Here is a 17,259-nt window from a genome sequence, read left to right on the forward strand (position 1 = left end):
CCAATCAGTTTAAATTTAGCTATTGATTGTACAACTGATAAGCAGATCAATTGAAGTGTGTGTCATGCATGCAGTGTTTAACTGATAAAGAATCTTTTTTTATTATTATTATTGGTGCGATGCCTGTGAGTAGATCTTATTTGGCAATGGATTCTGTTATTTGATTGGGCTTCAGCAAACAAGAAATGTTTCATATAGGAAGAGATATGAATTTCATTATTTGATATCCAATCACTAAAGACTGAAAGAGGAGAATCCCATCTTGGTTGGTTGATTGATTGATCTGATGTAAGATGTGCTCATTCTACAATGTGTGAATAAGTTCTCTTGATATGCTATGAGAATTATAAAATGCCAACATGTCTTTTATTTTTTTTTTGAAAAGCTTAAGAGAAAGCTGAACTGCTGAAACTCTGTAAAGAGAGGCATAATCGAATGTCGCCGGTGAAATAGATTGCCGGCGATGTATTTTGGCAGTGGCGCAACAGCTGGCTGGAACTGTATTATCGAAAAAGATGGCCGGCTATCTTTTTTTCGATAATGCGGTTTAGCCCGGCCAAATGCCAGAGTTGGCAGGTTTGAGATCACCAGTTTTGTTTTTCAGCGATAATGGAAAAAAATGCTGGCCATCTCAAACCCGGTGAAATCCAAGGCATTTGGTCATGGGAGGAGCCAGCATTTGTAGTCCACTGGTCCCCCTCACATGCCAGGACACCAACCGGGCACCCTAGGGGGCATTTCTAAAAATATTTTAAAAATACCAAAAAAGCTCCCAGGTGCATAGCTCCCTTACCTTGGGTGCTGAACCCCCCAAATCCCCCCAAACCCACTCCACACAACTCTACACCATTACCATAGCCCTTATGGGTGAAGGGGGGCACCTACATGTGGATAGAGTGGGTTTTGGGGGGGGGGGGGGGTTGGAGGGCTTAACATTTACCACCACAAGTGTAACAGGTAGGGGGGGGGGGGATGGACCTTGGTCTACCTGCCTGAAGTGCAATGCACCCATTCAAAACTGCTCCAGGGACCTGCATACTGTTGTCAGGGAGCTGGGTATGACATTTGAGGCTGGCATACAGGCTGGTAAAAAAAAAATTATTTTTATTTTTTTAGTGTGGGAGGGGGTTGGTGACCACTGGGGGAATATGGGGACGTCATCCCCCATTCCCTTCGGTGGTTATCTGGTCAGTTGGGGCACCTTTTTGAGGCTTGGTCGTGAAAATAAAAGGACCAAGTAAACCCGACGAAATACTGATTAACGCCACCTTTTTTCCATTATTCGCGAAAGCCGGCCATCTGGTAGCCACATCCATGCCCGCCCATGTCCCGCTTTCGCTAAGCCGCCAACACACCCCCTTGAACTTTCGCCAGCGAGGCAATGGGAAAGCGGCAATGCTGTCAAAATAGCTGCTTTCAATTATACCGATTTAGCTGCTTTTGAGAGATCGCCGGCCATCTCCCGATTTATGTCGGGAAATGGCCGGCGATCACTTTCGAAAATAAGCCTGAAAGTGGTATAAATCTGGTATAATTTGGAATGATATATTCTTTTGGGGGCCTTTTTACTAAGTGATGTAGGCGCCTATGCACGCCCAATGCACGTCAGTTTGGAGATATCACCCGGCTACCGTGTGGTCCTTGTGGTAATTTCATTTTTGACTTGCATCTGCTACGCACGCCGGAAAATAATTTTTACTTTCTGGCGCGTGGCAGAAACCGGGCAGTAATCGTTATTCTATGCGCATAGATGATTACCACATGGTTGATGTATGAGACCTTACCGCTAAGTCAATTACTGGCGGTAAGGTCTCAAACTAAAAATGGACGTCTGCCAATTTTAATTTTGCCGCATGTCCATTTTTGACAAAAATTTTAAAAAGGCCTTTTTCAGGTGCGCTGAAAAATGAATCTGTGTGTGCCCAAAACACACACCTACTCTAGCGCAGCCCATTTTTTTGTCAGACCTTGTCAGACCACATGATGTTTTCCAATGGTGTACTTCATAGTCCTTGAAGTAGCAGTGTAATACCACAAAACACTGGCCGATGTTAGACAGACCATTGGATGCTATTAAGAACAGCTAAGTTCCATGCTTTCAACATATAAATAATCTATTGCTATGGAGAATAACTATGTTTTGCATTCAGATGATATACAATTCATTGTTTCTCTATTTTTACATGGACAGTGTTTAAAAAGATAATTAAAGTTGCTTAAGAGATAGCATGGAGGTTTCTTAGGCCAATGATTGAATGAGTGAGCACTATAAATCTACCATAGTGCCCATGTAGGCTCTGAGGCTTTTTCCTCCATATTGAATCTCTTCAAATAATTTTTTCTGAAATATTTGAGTTTGGTATAGCTGAAGCCTTAAATCATTATATTTTATCTACTGGAGGTTATCTCTGTTTTTCTAAGTGATTTGCCCTCCAATCCTCTCTGATATACTGTAAGTTGTTAGCCTCAATTTTTACAAAATACTTACAAGGAAATTGTCAGCAAAACAACCCTCCCATGGCTAAGAGCTCGGACTTATAGGCTAAATAAGCTTTTCATCTAAACTGAGTAGCTTTGCAGAGGTCAGGAAAAATTAGAACTTTGTGACCAAGAAAATTGATATGGGAGAAAGTGGGATGTTTGACCACGGAAAACCAAAGACTGGAGGGATGGATTCTTAAAACAGTTGTTTATTGATGGAAAAAGACTCAACACAAACGTTGTGTTTCGGCCGTTAGGCCTGCATCAGGAGTCTCAGTGGACGGAGAACAGCTGATACAAACGTTTTAGAAGCACGTGATGTGGTGATCAATAAGGTGGGTCTCAGTTGACATTTATAATCACGTGGTGTTGTAATCGATGGGGTTGGTCTTTAAAAAGACCTTTTCCAAAGAGACTTGCTCGTAAATATCTATATATCTATATATCATCTATATATATCTATATATCTATATCTATATCTATATTTTTTTTTCTGTATTGTTGTGTTGTTTTATTAGTTTGATCTGATGTTTGGATTGGCACATTATAAAATAATCTAGATAAACAAATGATGCAAAATTAAAAAAACTGCAATGACTTTACAGTGATTTTGTTAATTAGCAGCATTGGGTAAATGCATTATTTATTTAAAAATGTAAGATCTTGAAAATGTGGAATTTTACTAACAGTTTCTTATAAGTAAAAGAAACTTCTCAGAGAATCAGAAAGACAGGAAATTGATACAGTGGGCAGTGGGGGAAACTAACCGTGAAATGGAGCTCGTTGTAGGCCAGTCATAGTTCCTGATTTCAGAAGCTAATGATTACAGTGATCAGTTTCAATCAGCAACAAATTAGAGGCCTGATATACTAGGACTTTTCTTATTCTGAGTCTATGGAGAAAAGCACTTACTAAATCAGAACCTTAGATTAAACAAAACATAACACAGAATAAAATTTAAATGGTGTTTAAAAGTTTTAAGAGCTATTTACAGAGTTATTGCTTCTTTTCAGCTCTCATTTTATGAATACACAAAATGCCCTTCCTATAGATTCTATAGACATGTTAGTCAGGAGCACTTATCTGAATGAGAACACCTGATATCCAGATATTGCCTCTGAGTATCCCTAAGACTGCCTCTGCACTACGCAGATAGTGTCACGATGGAATGTGGGCAGAGCCAGGGAAATCCTAGAACTTACACAGATAGTGGCAATATTCAGTCTGCTCTATGGATAATTTGTCTGGATAACTTGGGACAGATAGAAGACTGTCCAAAGTTATCTAAGTTATCAGGATAGCAAATTAAGGGTCTCTTTTACTAAACAGTGCTAGCGATTCCCACATGGCAAATGTGACACAGCCCATTCAAAATGAATGGTCTGTGACATATTTGCTGCACCGGGAATCGCTAACATGGTTTAATAAAAGAGATCCTAAATGTTGCTACATCTCGGATAAGTACCAGTGCTGATTGCCTTATCTGAATATACGATGCCACTCATTATCCAGATAATGGTGCTAAACATAGTAACATAGTAAATGACAGCAGATAAAGACCTGTATGGTCCATCCAGTCTGCCAACAAGATAAACTCATTTTACATGGTATGCGATACTTTATATGTATACTTGAGTTTGATTTGTCCTTGCCATTCTCAGGGCACAGACTGTAGAAGTCTGTCCAGCACTGTTCTCGTACTAAAGGGATCACACCGTACTTAGGGATCACACCAAATACAAGAACACACATCCTACAGAACAAGAGGTCAAGTAGACACGAAAACATTCTGGCAACAGTTATATAACAATGAATGGACAGCACAAACAAACTCCATATACAACCTCATGGAATGGGATAAAAGATGCAAATGCATACTAGATGAAATAGCACCCTTAAGAACAAGATCTTCTCGTAAGTATAACTCGATACCATGGTTCAACGATGAACTGCAAAAGCTAAAAACACAATCCAGAAAACTAGAATGAGCATGGAAAAAAATCAAACGATGAACACACACTCAACACATGGAAACAATCACAAAGAAAGTACAAATACGCTATAAGACAGACCAAAAGATTATACTATAAAACTTAAATAGGGACAGGTTACAAAGACACAAATAAATTATACCAACTTGTGAACAAACTCCTAGACATCAACCTAGTCACCACATCAAATACAGACATCCCATCCGCAGATAAACTTGCTAAGTATTTCAATGAAAAAATTGTAAACCTACGCAACACGCTACCTCAGGACAACACTGACATCGAAAACTTCCTTAATGAGTTGGACCCAACCACTGGAGAATACCCGGCTGACTGAACCTGGTTAAATTTTGCCCTCCTCAACGTCGATACAGTTGCACGGGCGATCAGCAGGTTCTCCAACACTCACTGTAAACTAGACACCTGCCCCAACTACCTAATGGAATCTGCCCCTGACCGCTTCATAGCACACCTAACATCCCACCTAAATTACATGCTACAGCAAGGTCTCTTCCCTAAGGAAAATGGCAATATCCTACTCACCCTGATACCAAAAGACACCAAGAAAAAAAACAAATGAAATCACCAACTACCGTCCAGTAGCATCCATCCTGTTGTCAGTCAAATTGATGGAAAGCATGGTAGCCAAACAACTTACAGATTATATAAACAAATTCTCAATATTACACGAATCACAGTCAGGTTTTCGCCCCCTCCACAGCACAAAAACAGTATTACTCACTCTCCTAGCCAAATTCAAGCAGGAAATAGCAATAGGCAAAAACATCCTCCTCCTCCAATTCGACATGTCTAGTGCATTCGACATGGTAAACCACAATATATTAATAAGATTACTAGATAAGTTCGGGATTGGTGGAAACATACTTAGCTGGATCAAGGGCTTCCTAACCACAAGAACATATCAAGTAAAATCAAACTCAAACATATCATCACCATGGAAAGCAAATTGCGGAGTACCACAAGGATCACCACTATCACCGATCCTCTTTAACGTAATAATGACCCCACTAGCCAAGTCCTTATCCAACCAAGGCCTTAACCCCTTCATCTATGCAGACAATATCACAGTATACATTCCTTACAAATCTAAACTGACAGAAATCACCAACGAAATCAAGATCAGCTTCAACATCATGGATTCTTGGGCAAATGCATTTCAAGTAAAACTCAACAAAGAAAAAACACACTGTTTTATCCTCTCATCCCAACAATTATCAACACCCCAGATTACACCCCAGATTATTCATGATCTATATACAGGCATACATTTGATATTTAATAAATTAATTTGAATATTTCAGTTTTCCGGAGAAATTAATCTGGTCAACAGCACTATGAACTGTGATTTGAGGTCCTGCTTTGAGATCCCTGTTGCAAAAATCATTGTTCTCCTGCAAGTTTATTTAGAAACCTTTTACCCTACATATAGGGTGAACCATCTGGGCGTGTTGCAGTCTAATAAGAGACAGAGAGAAATTATACATACAATTAGACAAGACGACAGAAGAAGATAGGATATGAACTACAATATAGATAAACTGAACTTCTTTAAATCCTTCAAATTAATTTGATGCATCTTGAAGACATTCATTTTTTGTTTTATTCTGTTTTCAAATCTTGTTTCAGATAACTTTTTAAAATTCTGTTAACAGCAGGTTACAAATGGTCAGAAAACATCAATGAAACCACAGGTACAAAATGAGAAGGGAATGCTGTGAACAAGGCAACAGTAAATTTCAATGGAAGGACTACTGTAAAGGCTTCTTGTCAGGTTTATGCAATTACATAGTTCATGATTTTAACTCATGGAGATAGGCGCTTACATTTTTGAATCCTCTGTAAAGGATCTGAAGCTCCTTCCTTGTGAATTTGGTCTGTGCTTCCAGCAGTTCAAGAGCCTCAGGGCGATGTCGCACAATAGCCATTTCCATTTCATCTTCAACATTGTCTGCAGAACAAAAGAGAAAGAAGACAAAACAGAAGACTGAAATGCAACTTTTGAATTCAAGCACAAGCCACCAATTAAATGAGCCGCTGTCGAATTAAGCTGCAAAGCAGTTTATAAGATAAACCGGACTGACAGATCCAAATGATTCGACTTTGCAGTGAAACTTTTACCTGGTTTAATCTATCATTTGTCATTGTGAAAAAACAAGACATACAAAGCTTTCAGTGATTCTACGTAACTACAGCACTCAGTGAAAAGTCCGAATTTTGTTTAAAATTATGCAGCCTGCAGAGACACATTGGGGGTTATTTTACAAACCTTATTTGCAATTTCCTTGTGGAAAATGACATCCATGTATGAATCACAATTTTAGAAAAGGCTCATTTTACACGTAGTGTCTATTATATGTAGAAATTGAAGGGGAATATTTTGGGGTATGTTTTGGATTGGCCAGAGTGGGTCAAAAATCTACACATGTAGTCCCCATTTCATAAAGGGAATGTACTAGGTCCTAATAGTTCCATGTGGGGATTTACAGCTGCTTCCTGGCACATACAGGTTTCTAAGAGTGCTCATTTTGGCCAGCCCTTTACAGAAGGGAGTAGGAGAATTATCTTCCTTAACCTCCTGTTGTTTATTTCCCCCTCTAAATTGAAACTAAATATTGGCTTCTGTGTTTAATTAGCAGCATTCACTCATATGGGTTTGTAAAATGGCTGGTATGAATGTCTAAGTACCACTTTACATGTATGCATTGCAAAATACCACCTTACACATAGAAGATGCTGACTTTCCTTGGCTGATTTTCCCCATGTATATATTTGAAAATGGCTGCTGCTAGTTTGTATTTTAGAAAAGACTCTATGTCGGTAGAACTTTTTTTTTAAATACCACCAGTGTTGAGCATGTTCTGAGACATCTCAGTTTTGATCTCTGCGTTGTATGCAAAATGGGGTTCTATGCATGTAGAATTTTCAACTCTTAACTCAAACCATTGATTTGTGTTAGCATAACCATTGCTTTTGTAGATGATTCATGATTGCATCTTGCTGTATCAAAATAAAATTGTTTCTTAGTCTAGAACTTCCTCTACATCCAAAATATTTTTTTTTCAAGATGACCCACAGCAGATATTAGCAATGAACTGAGTGGCACTAGTGGTAGAGTAATGAAGTAAAAACCAAGAGACAATTGATCAAACTCTTCTTCTTCAACTGATGCACCTTGGGCAAATCACATTATTTTCTGCTGCCTCAGGAACTCACCTAGGAGCCGATGTAGTAACAGCACACATTTTGAAACATTAGTGTGGAAACTTGAGGAGGGAAAGTGCATGAATTAATCTGATAAGGGGAATAAGCAGCAACTGCCCATGCTGGCTGCAAAATAGTTGGTCGCTAAGTACAACAGCTTCCTGCATGGGCTGGGAAATGGGAGTCAGATTGTGAATAAAAGAAGCTTGCGTATGTTTGCCTAGGGATAGGCAACTCCAATATTTGAGTGCTGCATGCCAGTCAGGTTTTCAAATTACCCACAGTAAATATGAGTTGCATATTCAATATGGGTATCTCGAAAGCCTGCTTGGTTTGTAGCACATAAAGGACTAGATTCTATTTATCACGCCTAAAAAATTGGCACCAAAATGAAATACCCCTAAGTGTATTCTATAAAGTATGCCTTAATTTAAGCGTACTTTATAGAATAAGCCTAAATTTCCATGTGGTGTATAGAATACGCGGAGTGCCTGTCCGCATGTCTAAATTTAGTCGTGGGCAGTTATGCCAAGTAAAACTTAGTGTATATCCTGATGCCTAAATTAGACGTGGACCAGTGTATTCTATAACAATTGCATAGATTAGACCCGCCATTCCATGCCCCCTTTTCAACTATCCAGCTCATTTTCGAAAGAGAAGGGCGCCCACCGTCCGACACAAATCGGGAGATGGGCATCCTTCTCTCAGTGTCACCCAAATCGGCATAATCAAAAACCGATTTTGGCCGTCCTCAACTGCTTTCCATCGCAGGGATGGCCAAAGTTCAAGGGGGCGTGTCGGAAGTGTACCAAAGGCGGGACGGGGGCGTGGTTAACGGGTGTCCTCGGCCGATAATGGAAAAAAGAAGGGCGTCCCTGATGAGCATTTGGCCGACTTGGTCCCTTTTTGTTCATGACCAAGCCTCGAAAAGGTGCCTGAACTGACCAGATGACCACCGGAGGGAATCGGTGATCACCTCCCCTTACTCCCCCTGTGGTCAACAACCCCCTCCCACCCAAAAAAACTAATTAAAAAACATTTTTCCAGCCTCTATGCCAGCCTCAAATGTCATACCTAGCTCCATGACAGCAGTATGCAGGTCCCTGGAGCAGTTTTTAGTGGGTACTGCAGTGCACTTCAGGCAGGCGGACCCAGGCCCATCCCCCCCACCTGTTACACTTGTGGTGGTAAATGTGAGCCCTCCAAAACCCACTGTACCCACATCTAGGTGCCCCCCATTACCCTTTAAGGGCTATGGTAGTGTTGTACAGTTGTGGGGAGTGGGTTTTGGGGTTTTTTTTTGGGGGGGGGGGGGGCTCAGCACCCAAGATAAGGGACCTATGCACCTGGGATCAATTTGTGAAGTCCACTGCAGTGCCCCCTAGGGTGCCCGGTTGGTGTCCTGGCATGTGAGAGGGGATCAGTGCAGTAGGAATGCTGGCTCCGCCCATGACCAAATGGCTTGGATTTGGACGTTTTTGAGATGGCCGTCCTCGGTTTCCATTATAGGCAAAAACCGAGGTCGGCCATCTCTAAAGTCGACCTAAATGTCGAGATTTGGTCATCCCCGATGTATTATCGAAACGAAAGATGGCCGCCCATCTTGCTTCGATAATACGGGATGCCCCGTCCCTTCACCGGAGCGCCCTTTTAGATGGGCGCCCAGTTCGATTATGCCCCTCCACGTGACTTAGAATTTATATGCATCACATTATAGAATATACTTAGACAGTTCTGCACATAAATTCAAATGAATACCTATTGGTGTTAATAATTGCTTAAGTGGCAATTATCAGCGCTAATTGCTTGTTAACTAATTAAGTTGTGCACACAAATACAGAATATGACTGTATTTGTATGTGCAACTTAAGTTGCATTATATGGAAACCAGGGAAAAGAGTAGAGGGCCACAATTGGATCAACAGGCAAGGCCAAACTTTGGAGGAAGCAAATTTTATTGAGGGCCTGACATGGTCCGTGTTTTGGCTATAGTTTGTGTCATGGGGGTCATAAATTTGACAGCTGTACAAAACTCTTGGGTCAATCACACAGTCACAATGGTGATGTATCCACTTTCACAATAATGCTTCCTGCAGTGCCAACAAAAATCAGAATTGTGGTTGATAACAGCTTTGTTGTTTTATCTCTGCAGTACCAGGCACAGTGAAAGGGAATAGTTTCCAGAGAAAAAAATATGCGGCTTACAGAATCCCAAAAGAATAACTAGTGGGTCTACAGGGAGTTTAACTACTATGGTAATACATCTAGTAGGTGATTTCTGACTAATAGGGGATGACAAGAAACAAGAAACAAGAAACAAAATGTCAAATTGTTTTTCATTTCATATGGGGAAGCAGGGCGTTTTGTTTTGTTTAGCACATGCAAAATGATTTTAGCATGTAGTACAGCCATTCCACAAGCACCAAATTAGTTCTAACATGCACTAGTGCCGTTTAGCTTATGCTAAACAGCAACAGCAACAAAATAATGTGGGAGGGAGGTTCTGGAAGCCAAATTTAGAGGCAGATTTTAGATAGGATACAGAGGGGAATTCACACGTCTAAGTCAGGATGAGTGGAATTCTCACTTCATTTTGGAAGAGGCTCTGCCAAATGTAGTCCCCTGATATTCAAAACCATTTAACTGGCTAGGAAAGGCACCTGGCCAGTTAAATGATACTTAACTGGCTAAGCGTTAATATTCAGTGGGAGATAGCCAGCTGTCTCAGCTGAATATTAGTGCTTTGTGCTAGCTGGATGACTGGCTATGATGTGTAATATAGCCTATCAGTGTTGATATTCGGCATCTGGCTAGCTATGTTTGGTGGCTAAATATGGCCGCATCAATAGGTGGAATATCTTTTGCCAGCTTGAACTTAACCACCCAGTGCTGAATATTAGCTTGGCCAGTTCAATTCAAACCAGCCAAAAATAAATCAAATAGTCAATGCTGGTCATCAGAAACGGCCTGGCATTGAATATCTGGGCTCAGCGCTGACCGTGGGAATTAGCTAGGCTAACTCCCGCAGTCTGAATATTGGGCCTACAGTCTCTAGTAAAATAGGTGCAGACCTTCATGCCCAAGCCCCTCCATGTCTAGAGGTAGCATTGATTTTAGATAGCTACACATGGGGAAAAACATTCTTTCTTCTTTCCCCCATTTTCTAAAATTGCTACTCCCTCACCAAACTGCCCCGATCAAAACCCCTGCCCTACCTGTTCTTCCTTTCACCACCTTCTCTGTGTCCCATTACCCTCAGCTCTATGTCTGTCACTCTCTCAGGATACCGCTTTCTGTTACTTAGGCCCTAAGCTCCCCTCCACCCTCAGAGCTCTAATGTCCTGTCAGTCATTCAAAGCACTTTAAAAGTCCCTTCTTTTTTCTGATTCCTTTGACCCTGCATCCTAATCTTCTTTTCTATCTTTTGTCCTTTGCCTCGTGCATTGTCCCCTTTTCCCCATTTTCCTTTCCTTGCAATGCTCCCATCCCTTCCCACTCCCCCTTCATCAGCATGGTCTAGAGTTTCTTTTTAGTTGTGAACCACTTAGCCGCCTGTGCAGAATGTATTTTGCAGCGTATCAAGTGTGCAATAAATAAATAAATAAATAAGTAAATACCACCCTCCCCTCACACACAAGCAGCCCTCTGTATAGCAACCTTCTGACTGGGTCTCAACAGCACCTCTTAAGCTCTCATAATGGTCCCTCAGACAGCAAGCACCCGCCCTCAACTATAGCACTCCTCTAATATCAAATCCTCCCACTGGTCAATCCACCACCTTGATGGTAGTCCTACCAAGGAATGCCCTCATTGCAGACCTCCCCACATATGGGGAGAACCATGTGGTTCTTTTCTTCCAAACCAGTCCCTCTCCTGTAGGCCAAACTCATTTAAGAAAGCCACCTGGCAGCCCCCCTCACCTACCCCCCTACTCTGATGGCAACTCCATCTTTACTGGTGGTTCCTGGGGTCCAGTGGATTGGGAGTGATACACACTTACTTCCACTGTGATACTGTTCAGGGTCAAAAATGGAAGCTGAGGCCTCAGGTGGTAATTCCATGATATTATTGATACAAGCCTGACATCTAGCAGCAATATCGTAGTATTACTGTTAGAAGTCTTGGTGGTCATTTTTGGCCCAGAGGGGCATCGTGCCACATGACTATTTTCTTCCATTTTATAACAGAATTACTCAAGCTTTCCAAAAATACTAGGACTAGGGGGCATGCGATGAAACTACAGTGTAGTAAATTTAAAACAAATTGGAGAAATGTTTTCTTTACCCAACGCATAATTAAACTCTGGAATTCGTTGCCGGAGAACGTGGTGAAGGCGGTTAGCTTAGCAGAGCTTAAACAGGGGTTAGACGGTTTCCTAAAGGACAAGTCCATAAACCACTACTAAATGAACTTGGGAAAAATCTACAATTCCAGGAATAACATGTATAGAATGTTTGTACGTTTGGGAAGCTTGCCAGGTGCCCTTGGCCTGGATTGGCCACTGTTGTGGACAGGATGCTGGGCTCGATGGACCCTTGGTCTTTTCCCAGTGTAGCATTACTTATGTACTTATGTAGTTTCTGTTAACTGTAGTATATCTACAAATGTTCTGAAAATTGCTTTTCAACTTTAGACTATTTAACTCCCAAGGTAATTTAACTTACTAAGTCATTAGCTAAAATTTAATGATTGATGTCCTAATACATTTAAATTGTTTACAACTTACCCAATTTTAATATCAACACCACTAGAAGCTAATAATTTAAATAAGCCATATGTTAATGATTTGATTGCCAACAGAAATATCTACAGGCTTTCTAATAAAAAAAAACATGGTAACATAAGAAAGCAAAACTGAAGACAGTAGACACATGCTATTGAGCACCATCTGGTTCTGTCTCTAAATGGTTTAATTATATTCATTAATACAGTAAAAATATGTCAAATCTAGAATATCTACAAAACTGAGTAATTTAATCAGATGGTGTCCTAGCTATATTTTCTACTATAGAGATTTTCCTCTAAATGAATATTCAGCAAACCTTGGGAACCGGGAACAAATTGTACCTTTTGGTGGGGGTGGGGGGGGGGGGGGGGAAACAACTGTTTCATAAAATATAGAAGCAGATTTAAATTTGAATATGCTGAAGCTGTACGTTCAATATTCACTTGTCCTCTGTCAATTTTGAATTCTATGTGCCCTTAGATTTTTTAATGAATGAACTCTTATGCAATTAGAGAAAAAAAATGCTATGTTCCTTTCGGTTGGAAAATGTGTATGTTTATTAGTGAATGTGATATACTGCCCTTTCCAACATGTAGGTCAGAGTGGTTTATACATCTAATATAAAAACAGTATGAGAGGAACACCAGTCAAATAAAAGGACAGATACATTCAAACATTCAAATGTATGACAATAAAAGAATTCTCTAACATTCACAGCAGTGTAAAGACTACAGGATGAGCACATTTTTGAAAAATGTCTTAGTTTTTGCAAGTGAACCACTGAAATAAAACGGGAGAAAAATCATCAATTTACTCAGCAAAAGTAGAACTTTTCAGCAATTGGAATCCAAAACTTTGGTGTACAAAAACTAAATAGAGGGGAGAAATGTGACTGAATTTTCTTCCTTCAGATCCTTCTCAAGGTAGAAGCAATTAACCCATAAGCAATGAGTTCAACAGAGCAAAGATATTTACTGTAAACCTTCTGTCTCACAGGGAATCTCAATTGGTATATTCATATCAGAAAATGACTGGCATTTCTTTCTTTCATCACTTGGTTGCCTGAATTGCTTTACGCAAGCATCGTTTAAGCAACAGATTGTGTGTGTGTGTGTGTATGGGAGGGGGGGTAATTAACATTTTTAGGGGGTAGTTATCAAGCTGATGTATGGCTATACCACATGTTATTTGCCTCTTAACATATATTAAAGGGTTCTAATGCAAGTTTTGCTGCTGTAATGCAGTATTAGCTAACTCACAAAAGGGCAAATAGTAATGAGATGCAAATGAATGCACCTCATTACTCTGTAACTTCCATGCTACAATTTGTGGTAAACACCACAAAATGCATTATAGCTGGGGAAAAAAACAGCAAAGAACTGATATTATTTTACCATCCTGAGAACATCAGGCCTCAAAGCCGCTCCTGGGTCATATCTGAAAGGGGTCCGCCATACTGAAAGCAACCTGCCCCCCAAGCTTCTCCCTTCCAATCACAACCCCCCTCTGGAAGGCCTCCCCTCTCCCAAAAGCCAGCCCAGTGCTGGACCCCTTCCCATTCAAGGCCCCAAATGCCAAGGCCTCCTGATATTCTCCGGATATCTGGATATTCTCCGGATATTCCCCTGCTCCATCCAGAAGCTACCTAGGAAATCACTCCTCCCTGGAAGGCACACCACCCAGCCTAAGGCATCTCAGCCTCAGGCCTACCTTTACATTTCCCTGGGGTCTAGTGGCACCCATGCAGGAGCAATCTCCAAGCACTGGGTTCAAAATAATGTCAGCAGCCTTAGTGGTAGTCTCATGCTACCAGTGCTGGGGGTCAGGTTTCCACATAAAGGCCTTTTTACCACAGCTTGATAACTTCTCCCTCTAGAGAGGAAATTGAAAGGCAGAGGTAAAAATCTCACATTTGTCCAGAGCTTAATTGAATGCAGGAGTCACTAACCAGAGATAACTCAGTACTGCAGGTTAGTGATTCCTGAGGTAAATCAATAATGCAACACCTGATCAAACTTGCAAGATGCATTAGTCTTCTTCTTCTCGGGCACATCATGCACTATGAAACTAGGGGAGACTTTTTTTAAAGGGCCAGTGTCTGTAAAAGATTTACAGGCCCTTCTTCCTCAGTCAATACCCCTGAACCCAGTTAGAAGACTAGCCCCAGATTCTGAGTCCAGATACCCACCCCTCCAAATACATCTTGTGCATCCTTCCCCTAAGAAATCTCCTCAATCCCCACTGAAGAGAACCGGGGCACTAAAGTTGCCCACAAGAGACTGTTGTAACAAAAATCACTAATATTTTAGAAAAACCACCAGAATATAAGACAAAGACAGCAAACTACATTCAACAATACATTCAAAAAGGGAGAAAAAGAACCTTAGCACTAGGTGAGTGAATCAATCACTCACTGGCTCTAAAGAGTGCCCCCCCCCCCAAAAAAAAAATAAAAAAAAAATATATATATATATACAAACTAGCAAATAATCAAATTTATCAAAACATTTTAAATATCCTTTCAACGTATCTCCAGAAAAGTTCATAAGTGGCATCAAATCACATAAGCACTGTTCTGTAAAGGTGTGAAATAAGTGGCTTGCAGAGGCATATTCTCAAAGCACTTAGATTTACAAAGTTACATAAGAACATATGGAATTTTGTAAGTCTAAGTGCTTTGAAAATGAGCCCTATACCCCTGGATTCTATATAGTGTGCCTAGAGATCCTCGCCGATGCACGTAACATAACAAGCTTAACATGATAATTGAGTGCTGATAGCAGCACTTAACAAGCAATAATGAGCACTAATTGGCACTGATTAGAATTTAGGTGCACAAGTCGCTAGCGTATTCTGTAACGATGTGTGACAAATTTCTAACTTGTGCAGGCAAAAAGGGGCGTGGTAATGGGCAAGGAAATGGATATTTCATGGGCATTCCAAAATGTACGCGTCTAGTTATAGAATACGGCCCAGTGCACCTAAATCTATGTGCAGGATATTTGTGTACTACTACTACTACTACTATTTAAATGGATGCATCTAGGTTTAGGTGCTGAAATATCAACTAAGCGTATTCTAAAATTGGCGCCTAAATCTAGGCACCAATTATAGAATACTCTTAGTCGGCACTGATTTTTTTTAGGCACCATATATAGAATCTCCCCCCATAGTGCATAAATGCAAGGGGGATATTCACATTCTTTATTCTTTATTTGCACTTGCTATACCACAGCATACTGACATGTAGAACAGCAGGGCGTACAGACTAAGGTAACAAAAAGAGGAATGAAAGGAACTACAATAACTGAAAGGACAGAATTGAGCATACACATCACATAGCCTAAGGCAAGAAAAAAGAAAAGAGGGAGGAGAGAGGGGTGGGGGTGAGGAAAGAGAAGTTTAAGTTGGTAGCTCCATTGCTGCTGGAAGTACACTGGCTGCTGGTTGAGGCCAGGGCTCAATTCAAATTATGCACTATTATTTTTAAAATCATGAATGGATTGACACCTTTTTATGTGACTGGGTTACACTTTTGCATAACAATTCTATACGTAGAACCCATAATCAGATGTTTGTTTGTTTTCCATCAGTAAAAATTTTAAAATTTCAAAAAATGTTCGATTCTTCACGTTATTATCAAGTTACTTCATTATGGAATTCTCTGCTGAACACATTAGGGAGAGAGGTAGGGAAGAAAGACATGCTGGACACCATCAGGGGAAGGGAAGGTGGTTGGGAAGGAGAAAGTTGCTGGATGAATGGTGAGAGGGATAGGAAAGGAGAGAAATGTTGGGCATCATGGAAAAGGAAGGTGAGAGAAACAGTGCTGGACCCCATAGGAATTGTTGAGACAGGTCTATGGAAGGGTAGGGAAAGGAAGAGAAGATGATAGACCTTGGATATTGGGTGCACAACTGAAGGTTCACCTAGAGTGTCAAATATGCTTGAGCCACTCCTGGGGCAGTCATGATTGTTGAATATTATCATCAACATATGAGAGTGAGGCTAGGATCCTAAAAGCTAACTGAGTGTGAATACTGAGTGCAAGGCATAAGGCTGAAAATTTGCATAGGGAGCTTAATACCCTTGCACAGGCCCTGTATCCATAACTGTAGACAAGTGTAGGGAATTACAACTAAATCTATCCTCCGTACAATCAAATAAGTTCCAACACACCTTCAAACAAACAGATTCTATTCTTTTCATTAGTCTTATATACCACTTCTACCCTTAAAAAAAGTCTCAAAGTGGTTTACAAAAGAAACAGAATACAAGATATGATACCTAAAGAACCAGAAACAATAGGGAGAACTCAGAAACATTCAGGTATCACGTATCAGTGAAATAAAAAGTCTTCAAACATTTTCTAAATATAAAATATGAATCAGCATATCTAACAACCTCAGGAAGAGTATTCCAAGTTGAAGCCACCTTATAAGAAAAAGAATACTCCAATATTCTCTTTAGTTGAACACTTTTAAAGGAAGGAAATATCAGCCATCTAACAGGAAGTTTACCATTTGTAAAAGATACAATGGTCAAAAAATCTTCAGGAATATCCACATGAAAAATTTTAAACACAAAACATGAGATTTTAAATCTATTCTTCTGTAGCTAGATGTAGCTAGATTTCTGAAAGATCATGTGGGCAGCTGTGTTCTGAACTAACTGCAATCGTTTTTGCAATCCCAGTAAAATGCCAGTATACAATGAATTGCAATAGTTCAGATATGACAAGATGATTTAGAGGGACATAATTGAATGGGGCACCCAAGTTTTCCTGAGGGTATCCTCGCAGGACGTCCTCGGGAAAGGGCGGGGAAATCCATATTATCG

General features: G+C 40.4%; 1 protein-coding gene across 3 annotated transcripts in view; it reads right to left on the minus strand.

Annotated features, from left to right (window-relative positions):
* KCNIP4 (potassium voltage-gated channel interacting protein 4) overlaps positions 1-17,259 on the minus strand; it is a 594,747-nt gene that overhangs the window by 102,303 nt on the left and 475,185 nt on the right. For 2 of the 3 annotated variants that reach the window (XM_030192609.1, XM_030192608.1), the window contains exon 2: positions 6,317-6,441. In XM_030192609.1, the coding sequence (XP_030048469.1) occupies positions 6,317-6,424 (108 nt within the window). In that variant the 5' untranslated portion in view covers positions 6,425-6,441. Of the gene's footprint in view, positions 1-6,316; positions 6,442-14,236; positions 14,247-17,259 lie in introns of those variants that run through there. The other variant, XM_030192610.1, reaches the window with a different exon arrangement.

Source organism: Microcaecilia unicolor, chromosome 2, assembly GCF_901765095.1.
Source record: "Microcaecilia unicolor chromosome 2, aMicUni1.1, whole genome shotgun sequence".
In the NCBI taxonomy this organism is placed as follows: domain Eukaryota; kingdom Metazoa; phylum Chordata; class Amphibia; order Gymnophiona; family Siphonopidae; genus Microcaecilia; species Microcaecilia unicolor.